Source organism: Aulonocara sp. 'chitande type north' Nkhata Bay, linkage group LG3, assembly GCF_057382095.1.
Source record: "Aulonocara sp. 'chitande type north' Nkhata Bay isolate Kocher_YH1m ecotype deep benthic linkage group LG3, A_spYH_male_GT1.1, whole genome shotgun sequence".
Taxonomy (NCBI): domain Eukaryota; kingdom Metazoa; phylum Chordata; class Actinopteri; order Cichliformes; family Cichlidae; genus Aulonocara; species Aulonocara sp. 'chitande type north' Nkhata Bay.
The window spans coordinates 37843193-37862339 of NC_141346.1; the positions used below are offsets into that span (position 1 = coordinate 37843193).

At 42.1% G+C, this 19147-nt stretch overlaps 1 protein-coding gene across 1 annotated transcript; it reads left to right on the forward strand.

The window, feature by feature from the left end:
- Positions 1-1073: 1073 nt before the first annotated feature.
- LOC147335488 (uncharacterized) lies at positions 1074-9666 on the forward strand. The gene is made up of 3 exons (XM_086279519.1): positions 1074-1283; positions 1637-2410; positions 4073-9666. Exons 1-3 carry the CDS (start codon positions 1235-1237, stop codon positions 9553-9555), a joined length of 6306 nt encoding a protein of 2101 aa, XP_086135645.1. The 5' UTR covers positions 1074-1234; the 3' UTR covers positions 9556-9666.
- Positions 9667-19147: the final 9481 nt, after the last annotated feature.

Below are 19147 nucleotides of genomic sequence, written 5' to 3' on the forward strand. Positions count from 1 at the left end.
AGTCTTTGCTGGCCCTCATTTTTGACCCACCGGTCTAGATCTGTAAGGTTTGATCAATATTTGTTGGTTGTACCAACATCCAAAACTGTAGTTTTGAGGTTGTGGGCCCCAAATCATGGCACTTGTTTCCGTTGGACGTAAGACTCATTGAAGCTGTTCATGTTTCTAAAATAAAGAAAGAGGCTTGCCTTTATTTAGTTTTATCTGTTTATGCTATTTTAATTGTTGCATCTTATTCTGTATTGTGAAACACTTTGTGAATGTCGTTATTGAGAAGCGCTATTTAAATAAAACCTTACTCACTAACAGCGGAAACATTTGCTCTTTTTAGTTGTTTTTTTTCCTCTCTCTCAGCTGCCGTTTCCGAGTTCACTCTGAATTTGCATGATGTAAATATGGGGAAGTGATTGTAGGATGGTTGGCGGCTTCAGTTAGTGTAGTGTAGCCGTCAGTAAAATGAGGAACATAGTGCATCGTGGTGCTCTGATAAACGTGATGAAACGTGCTCTTCCTTCTTCGACACAGTTAGTTTCAGTTAGCAACACGTTTCTGAAGTAGAAAACAAACATTAAAATTCTGCATCTTAAATAAATGCAAACCTGTCTTCATCCTTTGTGCTTTATAAAACGGGATCTTAAATTAAAGTTTGCATGTGCTTCCTCAGTATGAAAAACCTCTGTGGCGATGACAGTTATCTTATTTCGAGTCGTCTCTTGTCGCTCATGGGTAGAGGAAACCGAAGTTCCACACTCTTAACCACAGAGCACCATTTGACGGTAAGGAGCTCTGCAGTTCTCAAGATAACACATGCATCTGCTCATGTGTGCATGCAGAAGCATGTTCTGTGTATGTTCACCGTGTGCATACATGTGTGAACCGTTGCATCTGTGTGCGGCATGTAGGAGCAGAGACGTGTTGCCTGCGTTTACTTTGCAAACATGGACTGTCACAAAAGCTCACCGTGCCACCCGTCTGACTTCCTGTCGTGTTCAATGAGAGCAAGTTAAAAAACCACAGACAGGTCACGTGAGGCAGCGAGTCTGCCTCCCTCAGACAGTCTTTGTTCACTTTGTGTGACTGCAATCATCAGCTTGGGTCAGTTATTTAGCAAGCGGGGGAGGGTTTTTTTGTGTTTCCCTTCGTAATGATGGTGAAGAAATCGTTGCTGTAGAAAAAAACACAGGAACTAAAAAAGAGGAAGAGGAAGAAGAGGAGGAAAGTGCACGCAGGGGCGATGGACATGACTAATGAGAACTGCAGTCCGGCCGTAAGCACAAACGGTGGTGAGTTTCTTGTAGATCTTTTACTTTTATAAAACAGTAATTTTTATTTTAGCTTGCACTCTGGCCCCTTTGAGTGACGCTGAAGACAGACTGATAACGACAATGATAAACAGTCTCACTTGATGATGCAGATGTGCTTTAATGTGTTACAATGAGTATATAATTTGCAAGCATAGTATAATAGTCCTCTTACAGATGTTGGGTAACACTGGGTGTTGAAACTGAGGGCTTCAGGTGCAGTTTTAAGAGTAAAGTAGTGAGCAGATGTCTGACTATTATCGCATTTCTGTGTCTGTGTCATTCAGCTTATCCGGTGCGGTGCATTGAGGAAGTACTTCTCCCTTTCTTCACAGATGAGAGCCTGCAGGCCACCATGAAGCCACAACACCCCCCTGCCTCAGACAGTAGCCCCCCTGCTCTTCAGGAACTTAGGCTGGTCCTCCTTGGCCGGAAAGGAACCGGGAAGAGCTCCGCAGGCAACACGATACTGGGAGGAGTGGGGGGATTTGAAAGCGGGAAGCCCACAGAGGAGTGTGTGAAAAGGCGAGCTGATGTGGTGGGGCGAAAACTCACAGTGGTGGACACACCTGGGTGGGAGTGGTACTACCCGCTTAATAGCACCCCAAACTGGGTGAGGAGAGAAACTTTGAGAAGCGTGTCGCTTTGTCCTCCCGGGCCTCACGCTGTGCTGCTGGCCGTGCGGGCCTGTGCTTCTGTGACAGATGACTACATCATAGAGATTGAGGAACACCTGGAGCCGCTGGGGAAACACGTGTGGGAGCACACTATGGTGCTGTTCACCAGAGGAGACGAACTGGGCATGGGCACCATGGAGCAACGAATCGTGTCAAGCGGCCCGTCGCTCCACAGACTCCTGCAGAAGTGTGGAAACAGATACCATGTTGTGAATAACCGGAGCAAAGGAGATGGGACACAGGTTAAAGAGCTGATAAGGAAGCTGGAGGAGATGGTAGATAAGAAAAAGGATGGAAGCAACCATTTAGAGATGGATACCGTCGTGTTGGGGCTGGAGGCCGATGGGAAGAGGAGAGCCAGGGAGAGGAGAAAGAAACAGCGACAGATGGAGGCGCAGATGCAGAGAGGGACCATCAAAGCCACTCTCATTAGTAAGTCTGTTTATTTTTATAACACTTCCCAAGTTTTCTTAAGTTCATGAAATCATTTCATATGATTAGAAGGCCCAGAAAAAAGGTTGATCGAGACCAGAACAAAGTTAATATCAGTCGTCACTGCATCACAAAGATGGAGGAATTATAAATGATGATATTCAACAAGCATCAGGTGCAAACACAAAGTTTAGTTTGTGCCAAAATTATCTTGAGATCCACACTGTCTGCACCAGCCACTTTATTAGGTACACCTTGCTAGCACCATGTTTGACCCCCACCTTGAATGGACCTAATGTGTTTGTAGGAAGAGCTTCAGTCAGGATTTAGAGTTTATCTTTACACAGAAACAGCACTGCTAAGTGACTTCTCATCACTTTAAAGGTTTTGCATTAGTTTCATTAGTTAGTGCTAGTATTAGGTTCGTTTTCCTTTTTGCCTTCAGCACGGCCTTAATTCTTTGTGACACAGATTTAACACGGTACTCGAAAAATTCTCAGGGATTTTGGTTCATATTGACATGATAAGCTCACACAGTTGCTGCTCATCTGCGATATTAACCTCATGTTCCACCACATCCCAAAGGTGCCCTATTAAATTGAGATCTGGTGACTGGGAGGTCATTTAAATACAGTGGACCCATCGTCATGTTCAAGAAACCAGTGACAATTGTTTGTTATCCTGCTAGAAGTAGCCATCACTGTCGTCACAGAGTGTATCCATCTTTACAGCTTGAAGTGAAAAAGTGATTGTCAAATGTTTTTTCAATGTGTTCAGTTCAGACATAGACATTGTGCATGATTTTTGCACAAATAAAACGTCACAGACCAGAAATACAACTCTAAATAACAGTGCTGATTTGTGTTTAGGTAGGTTGTATTTGCTAGGATGAAGCTCAGAAGCTGACAGAGACTGAAGTCACTAAAGTAATGTGATTATTAGATTTAAAGTGAAAAGAAACACAAGTGTGGCTCTATGTTTTCTAGTGTGTAAGTAGTGGTAACACTACTAACTATAACCAAAATTACAGGGAGTCACACAGATCTCCGCAGGCTTACAGAGCCTGTTTTTGTCTTACTATAGGATCTTACAATTACAGTTTTTATTGTAAGGCTGAGTTTTACCTGATTTTCCTCTTGAAAGCTCTGATGAACGTCTCTCTTGTTACCTGCACAGCAGAGAAAGTCAGTCCCAAGTTGTAAAGAAATAAAGCCTGTACTAACACGTAGAGTACTCAGGTAAATGTAGCTTTGTTTACTGTACAAAAAATAGAGATTTCATTCATTCAAGTGTTTCAGAAATGTCTTCATTTACACACAGACAAAGAAGACAGAGTTTTATATTGCAACATTCTGATTATTGTCTTTTGATTGGCCAGTATAGTCAGTGTTATATCCCCACCTCTTGCTTTGGGATGCTGTAGTTAGTGCTTGAGATCCATGGAGATGGAGATATTTTTCAATATGACTTTTAAATTATTTTAAGGTGGAAAAAAATACCCGTTTACGTGTGAATGTAGCCTGAGCGATTATTCTGGGCAATTTTTTTTACAAAAAAAATTAAAAATTAAATGAAAAATATGAAATATTTGGAGATTACAGCTGGGTTATGGCATTAAAATAGTTCTCTTTTACTGAAAATGTCCCCTTTTTTTCCTGTCAGGCGATGGGCCACAGGGTTCTGAGCTGGACGCCCACCAGTCTTTCTCCAAATCCCCTCGACGTCTTCCTGAGATCAGACTGGTTCTACTGGGCGAGCGTGAAACTGGAAAAAGTTCTGCTGGGAACACCATCCTTGGAAAACCAGGGTTCTTCCAGTCGGGAGCCGTAACAGAAGAGTGCATTCGTCAACAAGCGGAGGTGGCCATGCGGCTGGTGACTGTGGTGGACACGCCGGGCTGGGAGGCGGGTGTGGCAGGTGCAACTCCAGAGAGAGTGAAGAGAGAGATTGTCTGCAGCGTATCTTTGTGCCCTCCGGGTCCTCATGCACTCCTGCTGACTCTGAGGGTGGACACACTGGTGAAAGCGGGACATGTGAGAGAACATCTGGAACTTCTGGGAGAAGGTGTATGGAGACACACAATCTTGCTGTTCACCCATGGAGATCAGCTCAGAGAGGGAGTGGATATTGAGCAGCACATCCAGAGTGGAGGCAGGGACCTGCAGTTGCTTCTGGAGAAGTGCAGGCGGCGATACCACGTCATCAGCAGTGTAGATGGTGGAGGAAGAGGAGGTAGAGGTTCCAGTAAGGTGACAGAGCTGCTAGAGAAAGTGGAAAAGATGGCAACAATGAACAGATGCGAGGCTTTCTCCGGTCTGGTTCAAGAAGTCAGGGATTTGAGCCAACAAAGAAACGAAAAGTTCAACCAGCGTCTGAAGGAGATGGCAGATAAGATGCTTCGTCAGGAGGCAGAGCTGAAGAACATGAGGGACAGGGAGATGAAGAGCATCAGATGGTTCTTTGATAGAAGGAAGAAGGTGAAATCTCCAGGAAAAGCTGACATTCAAAAGGAAGAAGCGGAGGATGAAGACATGAGGGTCGGCGAGAGGAAGAACGATTTTGGTGAGCTGGAGGACAGGATGCGATGGCTGACAGAGGACAGAGAGAAAGAAATTCAGGATCTGAGCCTGGAAAAGGAGAGAATCTGCATAGCACTGAGCCAAGCTCAACAAGAAAGGGAAAAACTGCTTTACAAACTGGAGATAAAAGAGAGAGAGATTGAGGAACTGCAGGAAAGAACCGAGGAGCAGCAAATTAAGCTTCTCGACCTTGAGCGTGCCAGCGTAGAAAAGGAACATGAGACGAAACAAAGGGAGGATGCTTTTAGAGCAAAGACACAAGAATGGATGAAAGAATATGAGAAACTGAGGCAGACCATAGAGCTCCTCAACAAAGAGATATCTGACTGGACTGAAAAACACGAGTCTTTAATAGCAGAAATCAGCCGGACTAAAACCCACTATGAGAACACTCTAAAGAGAACAGTACAAGAAAAAAACAGGGAGACGGCAGAGATGGAACAAAAACTAAAGAGTGAGATGGAAGTAAAAGTGCTCGAAAAAGACAAACTGATGGAAGAACTGAGGAAGAAAGCCTCGGAGGAAAAACAGGTAACTCTCAATAACGTAAAACAACATGAGACAGATATGGAGAGGAAATTGGAAGAAATCAAATCACAGCATAAGAAAGAGATGGAGGTAAAAATACAGGAGAAGGAAGCAGAGATACAAGGCATAAGGAAGCAGCAGGAAGAGATGGCCACAAGGATTAATGAAATAGAAAAAATGATGGAGACAGCAAAAGTTCAACAACAGCAAGAATATGAAAAGAAGCTGAAAGAAAAAGCTGATGACTTGGAAAGGATGGCACAAGAGCACGGTGATGAAATAAAGAACATACAGCAAGAAAAACAAAGGCAGGCCGCAGAGCTGAAAGAGCTGTTTGCTAAAGAAAAGAAGGAATGTGTGGAGGCCAAAGAGAAAGCAATAGCAGATATAGAAGAAAAGTGCCGTGCACAAATGGAAGAAAAGATGCTGGAAAATGACAAAGACAAAGAGATGATTCATCAAAACCACAAAAGAGAACTGGAACAAAAGATGAGGGAGAAAGAAAAGGAGATAGAGGCCTTAAAACATCAGCATCAAGAGATGACGCTAAAAATCAGTGAGATGGTAAATCTGATGGAGACGAGAAGTGCCCAACACCAGGAGGAAGTTCATAAAAATGTGAAACAAAAGGAGGAGGATGTGGAGAGGATCCAGCAACAGTACACTGAAAAACTAAGGAGCGTAGAGCAAGAAAGGCAAAAGGAGACCGAAGAGCTGAAACAACAGTTTGCAAAAGAAATAGATAAACAACTGCAGGAAAGACAGAGACAGATAAGAGACTTGGAAGAAACCTATGCTGCCCAAGTTGAAGAGATAAAGCTAAAGCATGCAAAAGAAAAGCAAATACTGAATCAGAACCATGAAAAGTACGTTCTGGAAAAACTGCAAGAGAGAGATCGGCTAACAGAGGAGTTAAAGTGTCAGCTTAAAAACGAAATCGAAGAAAGTGAAAAGGACAAAGAGCGATACAAGAGAGAGATGGAGCAAACGCTGGAGGAGAAGGAAAAAGAGATCAAGGAGTTTAAAGCGTTTGTGGAAGAAATGAAAGAAAAAATGCAACAACAGCAGGAGAAAGAAAGGGATCACTTAAAAAACATGCAAGAGACTGAGCAACAGCTGCAAGAAAAGGAAAAGGAAACAGAGGAGATGAAATCCAAACTCATGGAAATGAAGGAGAAGCTTCGACAGATGGAGGAGAAAGAAAATGTTTATTTGAACTACAAAAAAGCTTTGGAGCAAAAGCTGGAGGAACAAGAGGCAGAATTAGAAAGGTTGAAAGAACGTGTAAAGGATCTCGAGCAACGGTTGCAGCAGACAGAAGAGGAAAGAGAAAGAGACAAGTTAAATCACGAGAAACAGATGGAGCAATCTGCGGAAGAAAACAGCCGAGTGATAGAAAAGTTAAAACAGCACATTAAAGATATTGATGAGATCCTGCAAAGAAAGGAAGAAGAAAGAGGGGAAATCATTCTCAGCCAAAAGAAAGAGGCAGAGCAACGGCTGCAAGACAGAGAACGAGAGTTGGAGGAGATGAGACGGCAGCTTTTAAGTGACATGGAGAGAAAACTGAAAGAGAAGGAGGCTGACATTGAAGGCGCCAAACAGCTGGCCGACTCCAGGGAGACACGATGGAAGGAAGAGCAGAAGGTGAAGGATGAGAAAGCGGCGAACGAGGTGAACAAGCTGATAGAGATCATCGACAAGAAGACAAAGGAACTGACACAAGCCCAAAGTCTTCTTGCACAGAGAGACGGCGAGATTGATGAGGCAAAACAGACATGTGCGAGCTCCTTAAGAGAAATAGAAGAGCTGAAAGAAAGCAACGACCGCAAAACATCCGCTATCGACGAGATACAGCAGCGGCAAAAAGACCAAGAGAGGGAAAAGGATGCGGAAATGACAGAAAAACTGCAGGAGAAAGAGAAAGAGCTTGACCGCCTCAGGCAAAGAGACAGGGAAAATGAGAAGGAGACCTTCCAGCTGAGGCTAACAATCGAGCAGACAAAGTCAGAGCTGAAGGAACTCACTGAGAAAATGGAAAAGGAGATGACGGCTATGATTCAGGAATACGAAAAGGAGATCAAGATGAAAGATGAGGATATTGAGTCAATCACACAGGAAAAGGACGGCACCATAAGTCGGCTAGAGGAAGAAACGCTTAAGAGCATTCAAGTCATCACAGAGAAATACAAGTTAAGTCAGAAGAGAGTTGAGGAGCTGCAGGAGCAAAATGAGATGATGAGAAAAGAGACTGACAACCTCAGAGCTAAGTGTGAGGAAGTGAAGAAGGAGAGTGACGAAGAGGTCAGGAAATATCTCAGAGGATACGAGGAAATCCAAATCACGCTAAGAGAGAAAGATCTGGAGCTGGGGCCTTTAAAAGACGCCAGTGCCCAACTAAAAGTGGAGCTAGAAATGGTGAAGGAGAGAGAAGATGAGACTAAGGCGCAGATGAATGAGCTGAGAGAGCATTTTGAGAAGCAGATGATGGAGAAACAAAGCGAACAGAGAACGAGGGATGAGGAGCTCGAAGAGAAATTCCTAAGAAGGGAGAAAGAAGTGAGTGAAAGGGAGCAAGTTCTGCTACGAAGCAAAGAAGAGCTGAGCAAAAGACGTCGCGACGTCGACGCACAACAGGAGGAGCTTGGCGAAAAACAGGCAAAGTTGGAAAGTAAAGAACAAGAACTTAGAGAACTGGAAATCAGTCTGCAAAGAAAAGAACAAAAGAAACGAGAGGAGAAGGATAAATACGAGCAAGAAGTGCAGCAGAAGGCGCAGAATGTTGAGAAAATGGAGAGGGAGCTGGAAAGCTTACTGAAAGTCCTGGAGGGCAGACAGAAGGAGCTAAGCTCTCACGGTCACGATCTACAGAAGAAGGTCAGAGGACTGAAAGACCAAGGGAAAGAGCTGAAAGACAGGGAGTACTACTTGAAGAACGAAGAACAGGAGTTGCTCAATTGGAAGTCGGAGCTGCAGATGCAGAACGAGCACGTGAACTACACAACACAGCAGTTGAATGAGATGGGCAGGGAAATGACTCTGCTGAAGGAAGAGCTTCGCAAGAAGGAGAGGAATCTAAAGGAGTCGCTGAAAAAACTGAGCACATGGGAGCAGAACCTCAAAGAGCGAGAGGAAGAGTTGAACCGGAGACAGCACAGCGTTTTGGAGAACGGACAACATGGGACTGATGATAAGAGATCGAAAGACAGCTCGCCTTTAGAGTGCCGAGAGGTCAGCGAGAGGAGGGAAAGAGGAAGAGGAAAAGATTCAGATAATGAAGATCAGAGGATGAAAACAACTTTGTCAGCTGCAGAGAGCAATAACTGTCATCTTGAAACACTAAAAGTCGAAACGCTGACGGAGACAAAGAAGACAAAAGTGAGACAAGAAGCGGCCGAAAGTGCAAAGGTGATCGGCGAGTTGAAGCTCCTGTCTCGACCTCGCACAAGAGCAAACAGCAAAGGCTCTCCCGGGTCAGATTTGAGGGTGATGGTTTTGGGAGAGACCTGGTCTTCCTGCTCCCCTGCTGGTGTCACCATCTTGGGTGGAGAAGCGCCCAAATTCAGCGGCTCTAGTTTCAGGTCGTGGAAAGGCCAAATAGCCGGAAGGCGCCTCGCCGTCGCAGAGCCGCTCAGCCTGAGGTGGCGAGACGGACCCGACGAGGCAAACGCCTCTCAGCTGAAAGGCATTCTCGACAGCATCTCCTGGTGCCACCCGGGTCCCCACGTCGTCCTGCTGCTCATGCCGGCCTTCCTGACCTGCACGCAGAAGTACAGACGAGCCGTGGAGGAGCACATGAGCCTGCTCGGACAGGAGATCTGGCAGCGCGCCCTGGTGCTGTTCACATGGGGGGAGATTTTAGGGGAGAGCGCAGAGCAGCACATCCTCAGGAACGGAGAACTGATGGGGCTCGTAGAGCGCTGCGGGGGCAGGTACCATGTGCTGACCAGCAAAAAGAATAACGCCGCGATTGAAGGCTTATTCGACAAGATGGATGACATTGTTACCCTGCCCAGCAGAGAGCAGTTTCCGGTGTAAAACTTTTACAGAACTGATTGAATTCATCATGCAAAAAATAAAAATGTTAAAATGTATATTTCCTCCTAATATGTAGAAATATTTGAATAAATGTGAGTAAAGGAAGAATAAGCTCTCACATCCGGATTTTTGCTACAGATAATCTGTAATCAGTCTGATTAGTTTTACCTTTTCAAGCCTCGAGTTTAGAGTGTTTGATCGAGCTGCTGCATTTATAACACAGTCTCATGGGTGTCAGGCCACACAATGAACTGATAAACTGATTCACGTGGGACAATAACTGTAGTTTGAAAAAGCAAGTATCATTTAACCGCTAGATCCAAACAGGTCTGCTGCATTTATACTTTGGTATTTGTTTATCTCCAGGTTTAGAATGATTCGGGTTAAAATAGAGCTCATGCCTCTAAGTTTAAAAATCTTTTCTCTGTGTCGCCTGGGTTAGATTTATCATAAGATAAGTGCGATGTGAAAAAATATGTGACACATAGAAAAAAACACATCCCACTGAAACACATTTAGTCCAAAGCTGTGCTGACTGTCACAAAAAAGGCAGTTTGTGTGTGCGCACATGAACAAGCACCACATTCTGTGACTAACTCAGGATTAGCCATGAGACTGAGCTGACATTTAGAGCCACAACTACAAACTGACTGTGTGTGTAGGAGGTTACATGATTGGTAGTTTGTCTTTTACCAGGATTACTCAGAAAGTTATGGATGGATGTGGACGGAAATATTTTCGGAGATAGGTCTTAGCTTAGGAATTTTTTTAATGTATTCTTTCTCACTGTGACATAAGGCAAAACTGAACATTTGACATCACAGCTTCACAAATACCTATCAATGTGACACAAGGACGCTTGGGAATATCTTTATTTTCTTAAGAGGACTGTGAAATTCATCACCCTTTATATCCTTCTGGATCCAGGGATTCAGTCTGAGCGTGGCGTCAGGGGAATTTTGAGCCTCGGTGAAAGTGTGTGGTCTCCTGTTTTTATGAGGTCACGCTAGCGATAAAGAACAAAGTGTTTTAAAAGCTTGTCATTTATTGGATAAACGTGAAATCTTAATCTAAAACCTTTATGGCTGTTAAAAAATTGTAAGAGTAAAATGTACGACGACACGACACCGGTGTGTTTGAAACACGTGGGATGCTGCCTGCAGGTCAGCTAAAGTTCATCTATATGTGTTTCATCATGTTAAACTTATAGATCATGCTATTTATATCTCTTAATAAAGCTATATATATATAGTCAATCACACAGGATATATATATATATATATATATATATATATATATATATATATATATATATATATATATACATAGATAGTGATATATAGACACAGTATATATCTCCTATCCGGCGTGCACCCTGCCTCTCGCCCTGTGACAGCTGGGTTAGGCTCCAGCCCAACCGTGACCCTGAATTGGATAAGCAAAAGAAGATGGATGTTTGGATGGATAAATACATATACATATAAAATTATCCAACATGGTCTCACACGTACACATGTATATTTACATATTTCTATATATAAGATAATCGAGCATGATTTTTTTAGATGAACCTTGGCTGACCTGCAGGCAGCATTTAAGTCACTTTCATACTTCATCCACAAGGTGGAGACCTTGTGTCAGTGTAGAGATTACCAAAGTAATCAGTGTTGAAAGTCACAGATTATAAGGAGTTGATGGTGAAAGTATAGTGAAGCTACTCAAATATATATATATAAATATATATATTTATATATATATATATTCGTTTTTTACCGTGTTTTACAATTTTCTGTGTAAATGGCTACTTTTAAAAGGAAAGAGTACACAAAGCCTGAGTAGCAGGCCCGTGCTCCGTCTTGCCTGGAGGCATTTCAGGAGAACCAAACCGTCTCGCAATTATAACCCCAGGGAGCCTCCCACATGCTGAGAGGACTCCTGCTTTGACAAGTAAATTATGACTCTTGATGAGAGAAGTACGGCTTTCTCAGAATGCAATTTTTGACAACCAGAAAAATGCGGGTGGATACATACAACAACTTCCATCATCCGCCGAGCCAGATGCAGCATCCAAAAACACTTGTGTGCAATCATCAGGCTAATAATTATGTAGTGGGAGTGCTGGTCTGTAGCTAACATGGCAGCAATGTTTTTATAATCTGTCCATTCAATGCGAGCTGCCTTTAGAGGCGAGATGAGAGGGTGTTGTGTCAAGATGGAGCGCTGCTCTTTTGATCATCTCCGCAGGGTAGGCCTGCTTTCAAAGCGTCTGGGGGGAAATTAGGAAGAAAAAAGTTGTCAAATTAAAGTTGATAGAGACATAATTTTCATACATTTAGCATAATGTCTTAAAGATATGAGGCAGCCAACACAAACCCAGCTATAATATCCCACAAGCATTGCTCTTTTTCATTTGTAAATCCTTTAGATTTATCATTACATATATTATTTATAATATCACAACACTTGATTTATTGATTATAAGTTTGCATTGATTGGAGTGCATTTCTGAAAAAATGGTAATAGCCATAGATAGATAGATAGATAGATAGATAGATAGATAGATAGCTAGATAGATAGATAGATAGATAGATAGATAGATAGATAGATAGATAGATAGATAGATAGATAGATAGATAGATAGATAGATAGATAGATAGATAGATAGATAGATAGATAGATAGATAGATTCAGCATTTAGTGCTTTACCACATATGTCTTAGTGCGTGTGTAACATAAATATTGTAGCAAACAAATAATAGTCCTGTAAATTAGCTTTCTATCATGGACTTTGTTGCTCTTTTGGTTCTGAAAGCACTCAATCTTTGAACGATTTCACAAACTGACATAAGACTTTGTTGTCCTACAGACTAAAAACTGCTGTGATTATACATTGAGCGGCCACTTTATTAAGTACACCTTGTTACTACCATGTTCAACCACCTTTTGCCTTCATAACTACTTTAATTCTTCATGACACAGTTTCAACAAGATGCTGGAAACATCCCTTCAAGATTTTGGTCCATATTGACATGAAAAAAATCATACAGTTGCAGATTTGTTGGCTGCTTGTCCATGATGCGAATCTCCCGTTTCACCACACCCAAAAGCTCTGAAGATTCTGAAGATTCAGCTCTGAAGACTGTAGAGGTCATTTGAGTACAGTGAACTCACTGTCAGGTTTAAGAAACCAGCTGAAGATGATCGGAGCTTTGTGACAAGAAGTGCACCTATTTTCTGGAAGCAGCCATCAAAAGATGGGTACATTGCGGTTGTAAATGGATAGATATGGTCTGTCACTCCGTTATACCAAATTCTGACCCTACCATCTGAATGTTGCAACAAAAATCAAGACTAAGCAACATTTTTCCGATCTTCTTTTGTCCACTTCTGCTGAGCCTGTGCCCGCTGTAGCCTGAATTTCTTGTTCTTAGCTGACAGCAGTAGTACCTGATGCGGTCTTCTGCCCCAGCCCATCTGTGCATTGCGATGCTCTTCTGCATACCTTGGTTGTAATAAGTGGTCATTTGAATTATTGTTTCCTTCCAATCATGTGAAAGCAGTCTGACCATTCTTCTCTGACCTCCGGCAAAAACAAAGCATTTTCACTTAGGAAACTTAGGGAACATTTTCTCATGTTTGTACCAACTCTTGAAAACTTAAGAGATGGTTGTGTACAAACATGCGGGTACTTGCCTTCCAGAAAACACAAATAGGCCTTCACCTAGTAGAGAAAAACAAATAATCTACAAGTTTAGGATTTTAAAAGTAGAAGCATATAAAATGTGTTTATTATGTGAACTGTGACCCCAGGAAATCCATCACGCCTGTTCTTCTTCCCATTCAAGGTCACTCGCCATCCAAAAATCACCACTATATCTGTGAGTTCAAAGGTGAATACGTGCTCCACATCAGGATTGTCTCACTGAATGGTGAAAACAGTGCTTGATGAAACGACTCTTGGGCACTCATTTCGGTTTTAGCTGGCATTATTTCAGATTAAGGCAAAATGCTAACCCTAGTTTATCTTTATTTGGAACCTTTTAAGGACCTGAATGAGGCTTTTTGGGAAATATGGAAGAGGGCCACATTTACATCCAGCACAATAGACAGGAACAGCTCAGTCAATCACGTCCACAAATGCTGGAAACAAAATTACTGGGCTGCGTTAAAACAGAAGTTAATGGTTTGGCTGATTTCTATTAAGGTCTGTGCACTCTCATTTGAATAATGGTCTTTCCAGCACTGTTTTTTTCTTTTCGGTACTTGACCTGGGAAGGAAATAAATGTGATTCCGCTTTAACACCTCCATTAATATTCAAGTGCCTTTAATACTCCAGGTTTAATTCGGATTCACCGTAATTAGCACGGCAGCCTGGTGCCAGTTTATGACAACTCATGTTGTGATTGCACATTTGCTGTTGCTAAAAAAAAAAGTGCCATTCAGAAAACACAAAGCCACCGCGAGGATCGAATACCTGGAAGACAAGATAGGGATTTCTTCACCGTGCTCGAGGATGATTAGTCGCAACAAAGAATCCGATGCTTTGGTCACGTGTGACGAATGCTTTGGATGAGCGTATCTTTATCACCATGACGCACTGATTTAAAGTTTCAAGCCAGTTTTCTTCCTTTTGTGACTGTTGACATGAAACCCCACGCTTTTGATTCAATTATGCAAATCCATTTGGTCTTATAGCATTTTTATAGCTGCATCTTTAAATCAAATCTAAATTGCCCATTAGTGATTAATTGAAGTGAAACTAATGGGATTTATTAGAAAGCATGACTCCTATGTTGCATTTCCAGTTTGAAATGTAGGTATCTGCGTGATTGTGGTTGCAAAGGTCAGCACTGATCCCTCGGTCCTTATTGAACCTGATGGACCATGAGGAGATCCAAATCTGCGCTCCCTACTGACTCTCCCCACCCCAGCCACCTCCCAGGGGATGCATTTAGATAGCGTTAGTCTTTTGAAATGAGAGGGACCGTTCCACACGGTTACATAAACCACCCATGGTCCCACACTGGCCCTCTGGAGTATGTACCCAAAATAGTTGTAGTGTAAAGGAGCACCACAAAAGCACAAAATGTTCCTGCCGGAGTAAAGAGGTGGCCAGATGTCTCAGAGAGCAGCCACTTTAGCTGAGCTTGAAACCAGAGTCGACTTATCGTGTATGAATTGTTCATATTTTGGATGTTGGAGAGAGTTGGTTATCAAAAAATCAAACTGTACAGTGATCTAGTGTGCAACAACACATAACAGCACAAGCGGCAGGCACTGTTGGCATTAGCTATGTAGATATATGGAGAAACCAGCTAATTATAACAGAAAAATGTGTAAAATTAGGAGATTATGATTGTTGAATGACAGTGTGTTTATGATTTTCAGAAAAAAAAATCGAAGAGGCTGCCATTTTTTTTCCTTTGTGCTTCAGTTCAAATTCCTCCTCCTCCTCCTTCTCGTCTGCTGAAGATGGAGCAAAAGAAGAGAGAGAGAGAGAACAAGGAAGAGGAGATGATGCTGCAAATGTTGAATCCCCCTCTGGACTGCATCCTTTCTGGCTGAGTGCTTCCAGTGGGCCACAGCCAGGTCCTGGAATCTAGCTAATGAGACCCACACCCCACCACCGCCACCACCTACCTACCCACCCCGAGGGCTTAATGTCACCCTATTGGCTGAAAACCTGTCAGGAGGCAAATGATTGGCTGATCAAGTCCTGCGCGAGCAGCTGTCAGAGCGTGTTACGAGTCAAACTCACAGCATTCATATCCAGTGTGGCACAAGGTAAAGAAGCTAAATAAGCGAAGTATAAGTATAGACAAACTCAACAACTTGCACACTACAGGTGCTCTGTGGGGCAGACATTTGCATTTTTCTTTCTTTTTTAAATGTTATTAACTTTTGGTGTAACACATGAGAGTGTCGAATTATCTAAAATGATGTAAAAATGTGGCAACATTCGTTTACTGCTTTTTTATTTGAAGCAGTTTCATGCACATGTACATCACTCTGTATCTGCAGCAGGCGAGCTGTATCGTTCGTGTGTTTCGGTTCCCTCTTATGGCTGAATGAGTTATGATGCGTCCACAGAGGATCTTTTTTTCAGGGCTGTAATTCATTCTTCCTTCAAGGCTTCATTGAATGTAAAAACATTGCAAAACATCATCAGGATATGATTTACTTCCACTCACTGTAAAAGTGAGTTTTTACATATTAAAGACAGAACCTCTTATGTGGAACATCCTACAAATGTTTTTATAGTTGTACTTTGACTTGAATAAGCTGAACAGGATCTCCCCTCTCCCTTTTCCACCCACGTTGGCATCTTTCTCTTTTCTCTTCCTCCTCTCTTTCATAGTTTGTCAATTTGCATCACTTCAAGGCTCTGCTTGCGTTGCCCCTTTAATCATCTGGCAGAGGTTCTGTCCGCATTTGGAGAAGCCAGTACTACCATGTTCGCCTAATACATCAAAGTTAGATCACGTAATAACAGATGTTGTCTGAATGCCCAGGAGCAGGGGTCAAAAATTCACAGAGGATGAGCGCACAAATCCCCGTGTGTGCAAGTATGTGCTCTGTACAGTCTGTGCGCTCTATAATGTGTTTCGCTTATTGCGTAATGGCTGTCGATGTATACACCGTAGCGATGCGAGCGTGAATGTACAGCTGTAGGCAGTGTTTATTCTAGCGTATTTGCATCACTTGCAAGCGGTTTCTCTGCCTCTTCCTGTGCACTGATGCGTCACTGGCAGTTACACACACTGAAACTCACACACCACATGCCTAATCCAGCATATCCTCGAATGACCTGGTAACCTTATGTAGCTACTTTATATAAGACTGAGCAGAAAAAAACCAGATCTCTGTGATGGAGTAATGGGGTATTACACGACTTATTACTCATGCCCTCACTCTCTTTTCCACTCTGCAACAGGACAAGGACGCTTTTTACCTTATTTGAACTCCTTCCTTTCTTAATCTCTCAAAGATAAAGAATTTCAATTGCATTTTAGAACAAAATATCCACCCTCTACGCGGGAAAGGCTTAGCACTATGAACCACACATACACACACAGAGACCACTTCCCTGGCCCCTGCAGAATATTTTAGTGGCTGGATATCTGGGAAGAAAAGCCAAGTTGGAGAGCTGTCTGGCACCATGTAACACCTTGAAAACGTTTTCTTTCGCCTTTCCTCTGGGATTACAGGGAAGGAGGGGTTTTTTTCTTCTAGTTTTATCTCGATTACTCTTATGAAATTTTGATAAGTGACAGCTCTGGGTTGAGGGTGAGGAGATTAAAGATTAATTTTGCATGTACGCTGAAGTCACTTTGAGAAGAACTATTCTTCCACTGCTTAGTGTGCAAAAGTGTTACATGTTAAGTAGACAGTATCGGTGGCTTGCATGTTGTGGATAAATCCATGCAACTACAGTCCAAGAGTCTTGAGCCAACTCGTATTTCTTTATGTTTTGCTAGAAAGATGAGAAATAGGTGCAGTAATTTACTGAAACATGTACAAACATACATAAAATGCAGTTTTAAAAAAGGCAGAGATTGTATAATTCTAACAAGTTTTGAAAATAACATGTAACTTCCAGATGGTATTACATGGTGGATCAAATCAGTTTTGACAAGGTCTCCAACACCACTGACTGCAATGTAGCAACGAATCATGACAGAGCCTCCACATGGCTGTAGACACTCACCTCCATATCCCTTTCCTTACCTCCTCTCAATGATTTTCCTTCCTATGTTTTAAGACGATGACTTTCAGATGGGAATAACCTCATTGGTGAAAAAATACTATTTTATTCCTGTGAAACTGCATCATCTTTGACAATCACTGCAAATTCAACTAAAGAAATACAAATGATGTATTTTTGTGACAGGCTGCTGATGACAAAGTGTATAGAGATAGAATTTCAGTTTTGTTCTTTGTTAAGTTATCTATGTGTAGATGTTTGAATGTTATGTTTGAATGAAGGTCTGTGTTAACTAGTTATAGTTAACAAAGAAAGAAATAATCAGATACAAGGACTCTACTGAAAATGAATGAAAACACATCAGCAAGGCAAACTTTGAAAGAACCCGGAGAACTATTGCTTTAAAAATGACAAAGAACTCGATTTTCCATTTCTTCCGGAAGAGGAGACAATTTTTAAGCTCCTTCTGAGTTTCTGAGTGCCCTTGCTGTGTTGTCGGTTTTGTTTTGTTTTTTTGTTTTTTTATATTAAAAATCTTAATAAACATATTTCTTTTAAATGACAAGGAAGACTGGCTGCTGTCTTATATTAGGGTCTTTACCTTATGATAAAAGCTCCTTGAAGCAACTGTTGTTGTGATTTGACACTATATAAATACAGTTGAACTGAACTGAATTTAATTGGAAGAAAACTGTAGAGAAAGGAGGAGTGCGTCAAGGTTTTTGTACAGCAACGTGTTTCTGTTTCAGTCAGTTTCAGTTAAATAATTTCATTAATTTTTTTCAGTAGATCTCACCATACAGGGAGTGCAGAATTATTAGGCAAGTTGTATTTTTGAGGAATAATTTTATTATTGAACAACAACCATGTTCTCAATGAACCCAAAAAACTCATTAATATCAAAGCTGAATGTTTTTGGAAGTAGTTTTTAGTTTGTTTTTAGTTTGAGCTATTTTAGGGGGATATCTGTGTGTGCAGGTGACTATTACTGTGCATAATTATTAGGCAACTTAACAAAAAACAAATATATACCCATTTCAATTATTTATTTTTACCAGTGAAACCAATATAACATCTCCACATTCACAAATATACATTTCTGACATTCAAAAACAAAACAAAAACAAATCAGCGACCAATATAGCCACCTTTCTTTGCAAGGACACTCAAAAGCCTGCCATCCATGGATTCTGTCAGTGTTTTGATCTGTTCACCATCAACATTGCGTGCAGCAGCAACCACAGCCTCCCAGACACTGTTCAGAGAGGTGTACTGTTTTCCCTCCTTGTAAATCTCACATTTGTTGATGGACCACAGGTTCTCAATGGGGTTCAGATCAGGTGAACAAGGTGGCCATGTCATTAGTTTTTCTTCTTTTATACCCTTTCTTGCCAGCCACGCTGTGGAGTACTTGGACGCGTGTGATGGAGCATTGTCCTGCATGAAAATCATGTTTTTCTTGAAGGATGCAGACTTCTTCCTGTACCACTGCTTGAAGAAGGTGTCTTCCAGAAACTGGCAGTAGGACTGGGAGTTGAGCTTGACTCCATCCTCAACCCGAAAAGGCCCCACAAGCTCATCTTTGATGATACCAGCCCAAACCAGTACTCCACCTCCACCTTGCTGGCGTCTGAGTCGGACTGGAGCTCTCTGCCCTTTACCAATCCAGCCACGGGCCCATCCATCTGGCCCATCAAGACTCACTCTCATTTCATCAGTCCATAAAACCTTAGAGAAATCAGTCTTGAGATATTTCTTGGCCCAGTCTTGACGTTTCAGCTTGTGTGTCTTGTTCAGTGGTGGTCATCTTTCAGCCTTTCTTACCTTGGCCATGTGTCTGAGTATTGCACACCTTGTGCTTTTGGGCACTCCAGTGATGTTGCAGC